Genomic DNA, 12,500 nt, shown 5'->3' with positions numbered 1-12,500 from the left:
ACTGCTGCTTCTGGACACTAAAGAGTGACTTTGTTATTTGACTCATGAGATACATAGACAGACAGACAGATGAACAGACAAGCAGACAGACAGATGAACAGACAAATAGACAAATGGACAGACAAAAGACAGACAGACAAATAGACAGACAGACAAATAGACAGACAAACAAATGGACAGACAAACAGACAGACAAAAAGAGACAGACAAACACAGACAAAGACCAAGACAGACAAACACAGACAAAGACCAAGACAGACAAACACACAGACAAACAGACAGACAAATAGACAGATAGACAAATGGACAGACAAACAGACAGACAAATAGACAAAGACAAATGGACAAAGAGACAGACATATAGACAAATAGACAAACAGACAGACAAACAGACAGACAAATGGACAGACAAACAGACAGACATACAGACAGATAGACAGACAGACAGACAGACAAATAGACAAAGACAAACAGACAGACAAATAGACAGACAGACAGACAGACAAACAAACAGACACACAAACATACAAATAAATAAACAGAGACAGACATACCACACATACAGACAGACACACTAACATGCAGACAGACACACAGTGACACGTTATTATCCCCTCCTTCTCCCCTTTTTTTCACCTGTATTTCACAAAGGTAGACTGGTTCAAAGATACGCGGCTGCGCCGTCAGAATGCAAGCGTACAAAACACGACGAGCTGTCGGAATGATCTGCCCGCCGCCGCGATGAATGGCATCGGCATGCAGTGTGACATCGTGAATGTCGAATCTCACACCACGAAGATTCTCTTCACAGAGAGGACCCTGCAAGGCACAAGGATTATAAACATATATATAAATACACATGCAAACAAAAAGACATGGATAGACGGACAGACAAACAAATGGACAGACAGACAGACAGACAGACAGACAGACAGACAAACATAAGGACAGACAGACAGAGAAATGTATAGACAGACAGGCAGACAGACAGATAAACATATAGACAGACAGACAGATAAACATATAGACAGACAGACAGACAGACAGAGAAACGTATGGACAGACAGACAGACAGACAGACAGAACAAGCATATGGACAGACAAACAGACAGAAAAATGTATAGACAGACAGACAGACAGATAAACATATAGACAGACAGACAGACAGAGAAACGTATGGACAGACAGACAGACAGACAGACAGACAGACAGAACAAGCATATGGACAGACAAACAGACAGAAAGACAGAGAAATGTACAGACAGACAGACAGACAGACAGACAAACATATGGACAGACAAACAGAGAAATGTATGGACGGACAGACAGACAGACAGAACAAGCATATGGACAGACAGAAAGACAAACATATGGACAGACAGAGAGACAAACATACGGACAGACAGAGAGACAGCCAGAGAAATGTATGGACAGACAGAGAGACAAACATATGGACAGACAAACAGACAGGCAAACATATGGACAGACAAACAGACAGGCAAACATATGGACAGAGACAGACAAACCAAAATCACTTCGTACTTCCTTTGATGCCCATTGAAAACCAGCCACAACGGAGTCCTTGATTTCGTTGAGATACTGCACTCCTTTTGTACAATCAACAACGATATTCGGTCCCGTTCCTTCGGGCCCAAAACACCAAATCTTTCGAGCTTCGGTTACATCGTACTCAAACTTCTCAGCCAAAAATCTACACACACACATGTCACACACATACACATACAGACACACAAACAAACACACACACACACACACACACACACACACAGACAAACACACACACACACACAGACACATGTCACACACACACACACACACACACACACACACACACACACACACAAAGACGAACACACACACTCACACACACACACACTCAAACAAACACACAGATGGACAAACACACACACACACACACACAATTTTGAGAGTTTTTCTAATGACAAATGTGTTGTACTGTACCTTGCTCTTCCCTTGGGTTCATCCCTAGGGTTGCAGTCTCCCTTGTCAATGGCTTCGGCGAGACCATCAGGCATGGGTCTGGCTTTCATAAAGAGACGGTTGTGCTTGTTGGGTGACTTTGATAAACACATTTGACTTGACTCTTCGAGGACTGTCTCACGGTATGACACTACAGGATCAGATTTCTAGACACAACAAATCAATTGACATTAAACTTGAAACACACACACACACACACACACACACACACACACACGCACGCACGCACGCACAGACACAGACACAGACACAGACACGCACGCACACAGACACACACACACAGACACACACACACAGACACACACACACACACACACACACGCACGCCGTCTTGCCTTTAAAGCAATACAGGCATGATCCTCTTCCAAGTCTTTCAGACAGATCTCAAGATGGAGTTCACCGGCACCAGCAATAATGTGTTCTCCACTCTCGGCGATGATGCACTGTACCATGGGGTCGCTCTTTGCTAGACGCTTTAGGCCTTCTACGAGTTTCGGTAGATCACCGGGATTCTTGGCTTCGACGGCAACTCGAACAACTGGGGAGACTGAGAACTTCATGACCTAGAATGTAGGATGATGATAATGAGGAAGACGAGAGATGAATAGACAAACAAACAGACTCACATACAAATGGACAGACAGACAGACACACAGACAGACGGACAGACAGATAGACAAACACAGTCAAACAGACAGACAAACAAACAGACAGACAGACAAACAAACAGACAGACAAACAAACGGACAGACAGACAGACAGACAGCCAAACAGACGGACGAACAGACAAGCAGACAGACATTCAAACAGGCAAACAGACGGACGGACAGACAGGCAGACAAGCAGGCAAACAGACACAGATGGACAGACAAACAGACACACAGACATAGTCAAACGGATGGACAGACAGACAGACAAAGGGACAGACAGACAGACAGACAAAGGGACAGACAGACAGACAGACAAAGGGACAGACAGACAGACAGACAGACAAATGGATGGACACACACAGACAAACACAGACAGTCGGCCCACTTCGAAGTGTGTAAAATGTTGGGTGCCTCACCCTCAAATTGTGAGCATTCTCGAAGGTTGTAATCGTGCCTGTCTTGACAATATACTGGTCAACGCCCACAAGACCCACAATGTTACCACATGGCACGTCCTCAATAGGATCAACACGCGGACCCATCATCAACACGGTTCTATACACCACAATACAATAACCAAAAATCTGTCTAACTGTCTGTCCATCTTTCTAGCTCACATTGTCCGTCTGTCTGTATGTCTACCTGTCTGTCCATCTTTCTACCTCATATTGTCTGTCTGTCTGTCTACATGTCTGTCCATCTTTCTAGCTCACATTGTCCGTCTGTCTGTATGTCTACCTGTCTGTCCATTTTTCTACCTCATATTGTCTGTCTGTCCATCTTTCTAGCTCACATTGTCCGTCTGTCCATCTTTCTACCTCATATTGTCTGTCTGTCTGTCTACATGTCTGTCCATCTTTCTAGCTCACATTGTCCGTCTGTCTGTATGTCTACCTGTCTGTCCATCTTTCTACCTCATATTGTCTGTCTGTCCATCTTTCTAGCTCACATTGTCCGTCTGTCCATCTTTCTACCTCATATTGTCTGTCTGTCTGTCTACATGTCTGTCCATCTTTCTAGCTCACATTGTCTGTCTGTATGTCTATCTGTCTGTCCATCTTTCTACCCCACACTGTAACAGTGTCTGTCTGTCTGTCTACCTGTCTGTCCAACTTTCTACCTCACATTGTCTGTCTGTCTGTCTACCTGTCTGTCCATCTTTCTACCCCACATTGTCTGTCTGTCTATCGTCTGTTCATCTTTCTATCCCATAGTCTGTCTATCCATCTTTCTACCTCACATTATCTGTTTGTCTGTCTACCTGTCTGTCCACCTTTCTACCCCACATTGTATGTGTCTGTCTACCTGTCTGTCCATCTTTCAACCTCACACTGTCTACCTGTCTGTCCATCTTTCAACCTCACACTGTCTGCCTGTCTACCACTGCTCTTGTCTTCTCACCTCTGGATCCCTTTCTGATACAAATCTTCCTTCTTCCCGGGCACATAGTTCGGTCCCATAATGCGAACCTTCTGACCCGTACGCACGATGCCAGAAAACACACGACCAAAAGCATAGAAACGTCCACGATCCGGAGTCGGCACCATCTTGGACACATACAACATCAATGGTGCCTAATACAACAACAAACAAACAAACACAATGACACAACAACAACACAATGTCAATCAACCGTCACAATCTCACCTCAGGATCGCAGTTCTTGATGCCTAATGCTGCCGCGTCGTCATGTGGTCCTTCATACAGCATTTCCATTCGATACTTCTGGGCAGTGACCGGCGATGGTAGATGAATGGCAATCATTTGCAGCAGAGTTTCGCCGGCAGGAAGCCATTGCCGCATCATCAACTTCAGTAACGGTTTGCCTTCTTTTTCCTGTACGAAACAAGTGGGTGGTTAGTGGGGTGAATAGTCAGTGGGTTGGGTGCGTGTTGGTCAGTGGGGTACGTGTTGGTCAGTGGGGTGCGTGTTGGTCAGTGGGGTGCGTGTTGGTCAGTGGGGTGCGTGTTGGTCAGTGGGGTGCGTGTTGGTCAGTGAGGTGAGTGGGGCGTGTGATGGTCAGTGGGGCGTGTGATGGTCAGTGGGGCGTGTGATGGTCAGTGGGGCGTGTGATGGTCAGTGGGGCGTGTGATGGTCAGTGGGGCGTGTGATGGTCAGTGGGGCGTGTGATGGTCAGTGGGGCGTGTGATGGTCAGTGGGGCGTGTGATGGTCAGTGTGGTCATTGTTGGGGTGAGTGTGGTCAGTGGAGTGGGTGTGGTCAATGTGATGGGTGTGGTCAGTGGAGTGGGTATGGTCAATGGGGTGTGTGTAATGGGTGGGTTAGATTGTCATACTTTGTCATCTCCGCTGATCTTTATATTGAGTTTTTCTAGCAGTTTTGCCGTTTCTGGTTTCTTGAAATTCATCACGGCGTCAAACACCTGGATAGATGACAGTTTGCTGTGTTAGTCAAAATTTAAGGATAAAATTAATTATTTAATTAAAGTAAACATTGCAGAGCTGAAAGACAAACATACAAGCAAAGAGACAGATAACCAAACAAAGACAAAGACACAGACAGAAGGACAGATACATACACAGACAAACAAATGAACAGACAGATGGAAAGACATGCACATAAACAGACAGACACAGACACATACATATACATAGACAGACAAACAAACGAACACAGACAGACACATAGACAGACAGATAGACAGACAAACAGATAGACAGACAAACAGACAGACAAATAGACAGACAAATAGACAGACAAACAGACAGACAAACAGACAGACAAATAGACAGACAAACAGACAGATACATAGACAGACAAACAAACAAACAGACCCAGACAGACACACATAAACAGACAGACACATACAGACACATAAACAGACAGACACATAAACAGACAGACAGACACATAAACAGACAGACAAACAGACACATAGACAAACAAAGAGACTGACAAACAAACAAACGGACAGACACATACACAGACAAATGAAATGAAAGATGGACATCACATGTAGCACAACTGCTTCTTGAACTCTTGTTTTCACCTTGTAGATGGGGTCGAGAACAAACTGGTTGAATCCTCGAACAGACCCCTCTGATGCGACACCTTCACTCCACTTCTTCGTCTTGGGATTGAAAAACGTGTCGCCCCACAAACGTTTCATCAGTTTCTTGACATCAACCTAATAGTGCAACAACAAATGAGTGACACACGCAGACACACAGACATGCACGTGCACACACACACACCAGACACACACACACACACACACACACACACACACACACACACACACACACACACACACACACACACACAGACACACACAAACCTTGAACTTCTCAGAATACATCTCAGCAAACTGCTTCAGAGTGAATGCCCAGCCATGCAGACCTGACCCAAACCCAACAGTCCCTAAAACACACACACACACACACACTAACATTTACACACCCCATTCACCACCAATTCTATCATCACCATTTGTTGGGTTGATGTAGATGTTGCCCATTGGTCCTTCTTCGTCTCCGTATGTGCCAATGATGACGTTGACACTCTCGACGATACGTTGGAATGTCTGGTAGAGATCTTCTTGTTCAAGTTGCAGCTCAAGGAGAGCGCGATCCATTTTGTTCATGAAGACTACAGGCTTGATACGTTCGGCAATGGCTTGGCGTAATACAGTCTCCGTTTGGACACATACACCTGGTAAGAATGGCTGTTAGACAGACAGACAGACTGATAGACAGACAGACAGATAAACAGACAGACAGACAGACAGACAGACAGACAGACAACCGAACAAACAGACGGATATACACAGACAGACAAACAGACAGATGGACGGACAGACAGACAGACAGATAAACAGACAGACAAACAGACAGATAAACAGACAGACAGACAGACAGACAGACAACCGAACAAACAGACGGATATACACAGACAGACAAACAGATGGATGAACGGACAGACAGACAGACAGATAAACAGACAGACAGACAGACAGACAGATAAATAGACAGACAGACAGACAGACAGACAGACAGACAAACAGACAGACAGATAGACAAACAGACGGATATACACAGACAGACAAACAGACAGACAGATGGACGGACGGACACAAACACAAAACAAACAAATTAAAGACAAACAAATAAACAAAACAAACACACAACAAATGAACACACCAACAAAGATAAACACAAGAAACACATACAAACAAAAACAGAAAAAACAACAGACAAACCTACAGACACACAGAAACAAATAAATACAAAACCAACAGATAAACAAACACACAAACAAACAAACAAGTAAACAGACAAAACACAGATAAACAAATACACAAACAAACAAGTAAACAGACAAACAAACAGATAAACAAAGACACAAAAACAAACATGTAAACTGACAAAAACAAACAGATAAACAAACACACAATTAAATACACAGATAAACAACAAACCTGGACAGACAAACCTACAGACAGACAAACACAGATACAAACAAACAAGTAAACAGACAAACAACAAACAAATAGACACACAAACAAACAAACACAGACACAAACAAACAAGTAAACAGACAAACAACAAACAAATACACACAAACAAACAAACAAATACACACAAACAAACAAACAAACAAACAAGCACAGTCAAACACAGACACAAACGAACAAGTAAACAGACAAACAACAAACAGACACACAAACAAACAAACAAACAAGTAAACAGACAAACAACAAAGACATACATACAAACAAACAAACAACAAACAAACACAAAACAGAGACACACAAAAACAAACAAACACAAAATAGACACACAAAAACAAACAAACACACAGACAATCAAACATGGACAGACAAACCTACAGACAGACAGACAAACACAGACACAAACAAACAAGTAAACAGACAAACAACAGACATACAAATAAACAAACAAACGAATCAACAAGCACAAGATCATAATTTAAAACTAACCGCTCACGCAGTCAACCACCACAAGAGCGCCATCAGTCACACGCAGTGCGGCCGTCACTTCGGACGAAAAGTCGACGTGTCCTGGAGAGTCGATCAAGTTGATGAGAAAACCGTTTCCCACCTTTTCCTGGGTGATCCACGACAAGTCTTTCTCTGCCATCTCGTAATACAACGAAATCGCACTAAAACATGATGACACATTAGAATACACCGGATACAAAAAAATGTTATCTAACGTGCCACATTTACAGGTTTTATTAACGCGCGTTACGTTGCCATGCTTCTATTAACGCGCGCTACCTTCATATTAACGCGCGCTAAGCGGGACTAGAACAAGTTGATTAGCAGCATTTCGAAACCAATAAATCTAAAGCAACAGCAGCCTGACTGGTTGCACAACTAACAGTGTCCGTCTTGACTCTTAACGAGCCAAATTTTCAATCAAAAATTTCCATTGTTTCTCTCCATCTCAAAATTCAAAACGAAAACAAGCAAAATCGTAACCAAAGGCGCGTACAAAGTAAAGCACAACTTTTTCTCGCACTCACGTGGACTTGATGGTGATGCAGCGCTCCTGCTCGTCCTTCCGGGTGTCGGTGTAGCGCGCGTCCCCCGCCTTCTTGTCGGCAATGATTCCTGCCTTCGAGACGAGCGAATCGGTGAGTGTCGACTTGCCGTGATCTACATGAGCTATCACCGACATGTTGCGAATGTTGGCTCGCTTGTCCATGATTCCACGGACCTAGATTGCGCAAGAAACGGACGAAAATGACGTAATAGAAGCGAAACTCACGCTCCACAACATGTACGATGCGCTTAAAACGCTGTAACGCACCTGATCGATCGTGAAATTGACCTAGAAAAAAGATGAATGAATACAATGGCGTCACAGACCGTCGCCGCAATCCGCGATTTTCTCACACATCCTGCGTCGTGTCGACGTTCTAGCTCGCGACACGCGCTCGTCTAACATTTTTGAGGGACTCACCATGGTGTCTTTGTCGGTAAACGCTCAGACGTGTTGAAGACGCAACGTGGAAATCAGCAACCACGAGAACAACGATTATCCGGGGATGTTGGTATTGCACAACCAGCTAGGAATTTGCCCTCGGACTCCAGATTGCAAGTTGCGATACCTTTAATATTCCGTCAAACATTCGAAATCGTTTAGCTTTACTGGGAATAATTTGTTCAATAATATGACAATTTGAAAAGATGAAAAATTGTAATAATAATAACTGTCTGTTCATGTGTCTGTCTGTTGTTTGTCTGTCTGTTTGTTTGTTTGTCTGTCATTACATATATTTTCAAACATTGAACTATTATACACCATCTAAGCAAAGCAACTAAATACTACCCAAGCCAATAGGGCTTGGTTCTACCTACAACTATTTATGTTTATGTGGCTGTCTCTTGAAACAATCTTCTTTATTTTTCTGTCAATCACTCTAGCATTTGATTGTTGTAGACACACAGAAAACACAGATCTCCAGTATGTCTTGAAGGTTGATGCATTTGGCTTTCTGTCTTCGTCTCTTAATTGATAGCTAGCTGTGACAGTTTCTTCAAATAGTCTTCAGCTTTCTCTCCCCAACAGCCAAAATGTTCCAAAACTATAGGCACAAATGTTGGTCGAAAACCTCCAGGCAAGAGTTCCTGGTCGTACTTTTTGATCTTCAGATTTTCTCTTCTGGTTGCCGCTGCTCTCTGAGTTGTAGCTGATAAACCTTCTATTTCATTACTCCAGGGATGCGCTATAGAGCAATATCCAATTCAAGATCCACCCCCACCCCCTCCCCCAATGCCGAATCAAATACGACTATATCTGATCTGTCTTCAGAATTGACATACCTTCCTCTGGGTTCTTTTACGTGATGTAATTGCAATTGCATGACTCAAACAGTTTGTCTGTTTGTTTGTCTATGTGTCTGTCTGTTTGTTAGCCTGTCTGTTAGTCGGTCTGTTTGTCTGTCTGTTTGTTTGTCTGTTTGGCTGTCTGTTTGTCTGTCTGTTTGTTTGTTTGTTTGTCTGTCTGTCTGTTTGTCTGTCTGTCTGTCTGTTTGTCTGTCTGTCTGCCTGTCTGTCTGTCTGTCTGTTTGTTTGACACTGGAAGATAAACAGAGAGCAAAGACGGAAACGATCTGATCCGCGGAAACTTGACGTGGTAGATATGTAGACAAATGTAGAGACACCACACCGCGAAGAGAACAATAGTTGATGGTAAAAATATATAATGAGCAACGTTTCAGTAAAAACCTTCTTCTGGCTCAATGTATGGCTAGGATGTTTAAAAATTTCAAACAATAGGTGTTAATATTGATATCGATAATGTTGATATCAAAACCAGCTATTTACTAAAGTATGTCTGATTTTATATTTAATCCATATGGTCGAAGGTCACCAGTTTCCTGATCCATTCGGATTCTCTGCACTTGCGGGATAGGTCGTCTTTCAATCCCAGATAGTCAATGATGGTCCCCGTCTAGAGGTATGGCACATCTGCGGACGAAGATGACGTTCCAAAACTCACTGGGTAGGACACGCCAATGGAAGTCAAAAGGAGGAGGGGCTGGCTGCGGGCATGCAGAAATTTATGCGGATGGGTTTGTAGCCAAGCAGGGCAGAGTCGAGGAAGCAATGAAAGTCTGTCTCTCTTCATTGCTATCTTAAACAATGGCCACTTTTAGTCAAACTTTTTTTAGTAAATTTGTCAGGTGGGTTGTGCTAAGTAATTGCATGCATAGGACTCTTTTATCAAAGGCATGCAACATCAAAGTGTCATCTAGAGCCATGAAACCTAGCACTTGGTTAGGCATCCTCAAGCTAGCTGCGGTGGCAAGTGTCCTTTATCAACCTGTTCGTGCAGTGTATTCCAAGAGATTTGGTTTGGCAACACAAATACATGGACACGTGTACCAACCTTGAATTACTGTGGCAACCCATGATAATTGTCATAAATTGATCCACTACAGTAACCATTAACTAGATCTGAATGGGGAAACATATGCCTCCACCCAGACCACTTTGTTCCTTGTGCTTGTATATCCAGTGTAGTGGACTCAGATGTACATGTTGAAAAATGATGTGGTGGGATCAGTGTGTGTACACGTTCAAGTGTACGTGTCATTGCTACACTCCTCGAGGAAGTGTTGCAAGGTCTTTACTCCCAAGCAGGTGTCCATTGAACCCGGCAAGAATGTATATCATCCTTGTGGTTGAAACTTTTGGTCTTTGGTTGTCTCACAGCCTCGATGTTTCGAAATCAATTGCACTGAGATTAGCACTGCATAGCCACCTGACCGTTAGCCAAGCCACCTCACACTTCCATCAACAGTTGTCCATCAAACTTTGGCTTTATAATTCTAAGATGGTTTTAGAGAGACTAGCATTCGAGAGTAGTGAAGACATTTTTGGGTTAATTTGAGATAGTTGTGTTGGTTTGGGGTTGGGAAACTATAGTAGAATAGAGAAAATGTGTTGATAAATATATATATATACTAGGATCCATGGCCCGTCCTTCGTACGGGCAAGATACTGTAGTGTAAGGTAGGTCTGTGGACACGTCACGTGCATCTTTGTTGCGAGGTCCCGGATATTCTGAATGAATTCGAATCTTGTTCTTCGCACTTGTTTCGATAGAAATCGACACACTCCCCGTGTAGCGCTTGCTGCAGAAAACGTGTAGGTTGGATTCGGTGCAAATGCAATCAGAATTTAGAGAGAAACGCAAGCGATAGAAGAGTAGGTTTCGTCGGCAAGAGATATTCGATTGCTCGAAGCTTTGCGAAGGACGGCGATGCATAGGGTCTACACGGGACCGGTGCGGGCGTGTGTTCGAATGAACCGGAATGTGTAGCGCTTGCGTCGTCGAGAAATTTTAGGCGGGGGTCGACCCCTCGAGAGGGGACCCGGTGCATAATTTTTTTAATTCTTTTACGCAAACCTTCCCCTGTGCGTGCCGAGTGTGCGTGCCGATTTCGGTTGCGAACGGACAAAAGACGTGACCGCCAAACGCGAACATGCACACACACACACACACACACACACACAGACAGACAATTTGAGCTTTATATATTAGACTAGGATCCATGGCCCGTCCTTCGTACGGGCAAGATACTGTAGTGTAAGGTAGGTCTATGGACACGTCACGTGCATCTTTGTTGCGAGGTCCCGGATATTCTGAATGAATTCGAATCTTGCTCTTCGCGCTTGTTTCGATAGAAATCGACACACTCCCCGTGTAGCGCTTGCTGCAGAAAACGTGTAGGTTGGATTCGGTGCAAATGCGATCAGAATTTGGAGAGAAACGCAAGCGCTAGAAGAGTAAGTTTCGTCGGCAAGAGATATTCGATCGCTCGAAGCTTTGCGAAGGACGGCGATGCATAGGATCTACACGGGACCGGTGCGGGCGTGTGTTCGAATGAACCGGAATGTGTAGCGTTTGCGTCGTCGAGAAATTTTACGCGGGGGTCGACCCCTCGAGAGGGGCCCCGGTGCATAACTTTTTTAATTCTTTTACGCAAACCTTCCCCTGTGCGTGTCGAGTGTGCGTGCCGATTTCGGTTGCGAACGGACAAAAGACGTGACCACCAAACGCGAACATGCACACACACACACACACACACAGACAGACAATTTGAGCTTTATATATTAGATTAGATTGGACTTTAAGTTTGCTTTTAGAGTTTGATGGAAATTTCATTGTAATGGAAATATATGACAGACAGACAGACAGAACAAACAGACAGACAAACAGACAGACAGACAGATTGAGAAAAAAATTCTCAATAATATTACAACGATGCAACGCTAGAGTCATCCTCCACAAGCTGACACGTGTCTTCCCTGGAGAAGAAGATGAGAACATAC

General features: G+C 43.8%; 1 protein-coding gene across 1 annotated transcript in view; it reads right to left on the bottom strand.

Moving 5' to 3' along the window:
• Positions 1 to 8,711, bottom strand: part of LOC134191705 (translation elongation factor 2-like) — a 9,125-nt gene extending 414 nt beyond the window's left edge. Inside the window, exons 1-16 of the mRNA XM_062660315.1 lie at positions 8,620 to 8,711; positions 8,467 to 8,487; positions 8,180 to 8,373; positions 7,632 to 7,813; positions 6,119 to 6,343; positions 5,970 to 6,052; positions 5,682 to 5,819; positions 4,968 to 5,054; positions 4,320 to 4,508; positions 4,074 to 4,246; positions 3,089 to 3,227; positions 2,358 to 2,585; positions 1,984 to 2,168; positions 1,543 to 1,711; positions 637 to 819; positions 1 to 17 (exon numbers count right to left, since the gene is read on the bottom strand). The exon at positions 1 to 17 is cut by the window's left edge and continues 414 nt beyond it. Of these exons, the coding sequence (XP_062516299.1) occupies positions 1 to 17; positions 637 to 819; positions 1,543 to 1,711; positions 1,984 to 2,168; positions 2,358 to 2,585; positions 3,089 to 3,227; positions 4,074 to 4,246; positions 4,320 to 4,508; positions 4,968 to 5,054; positions 5,682 to 5,819; positions 5,970 to 6,052; positions 6,119 to 6,343; positions 7,632 to 7,813; positions 8,180 to 8,373; positions 8,467 to 8,487; positions 8,620 to 8,622 (2,216 nt within the window). The 5' untranslated portion in view covers positions 8,623 to 8,711. The remainder of the gene's footprint in view (positions 18 to 636; positions 820 to 1,542; positions 1,712 to 1,983; positions 2,169 to 2,357; positions 2,586 to 3,088; positions 3,228 to 4,073; positions 4,247 to 4,319; positions 4,509 to 4,967; positions 5,055 to 5,681; positions 5,820 to 5,969; positions 6,053 to 6,118; positions 6,344 to 7,631; positions 7,814 to 8,179; positions 8,374 to 8,466; positions 8,488 to 8,619) is intronic.
• Positions 8,712 to 12,500: the final 3,789 nt, after the last annotated feature.

Source organism: Corticium candelabrum, chromosome 16 (assembly GCF_963422355.1).
Source record: "Corticium candelabrum chromosome 16, ooCorCand1.1, whole genome shotgun sequence".
Taxonomy (NCBI): Eukaryota; Metazoa; Porifera; class Homoscleromorpha; order Homosclerophorida; family Plakinidae; genus Corticium; species Corticium candelabrum.
The sequence above is the reverse complement of the archived record's forward strand: the minus strand, read 5'-3'. Positions and strand labels throughout refer to the sequence as shown.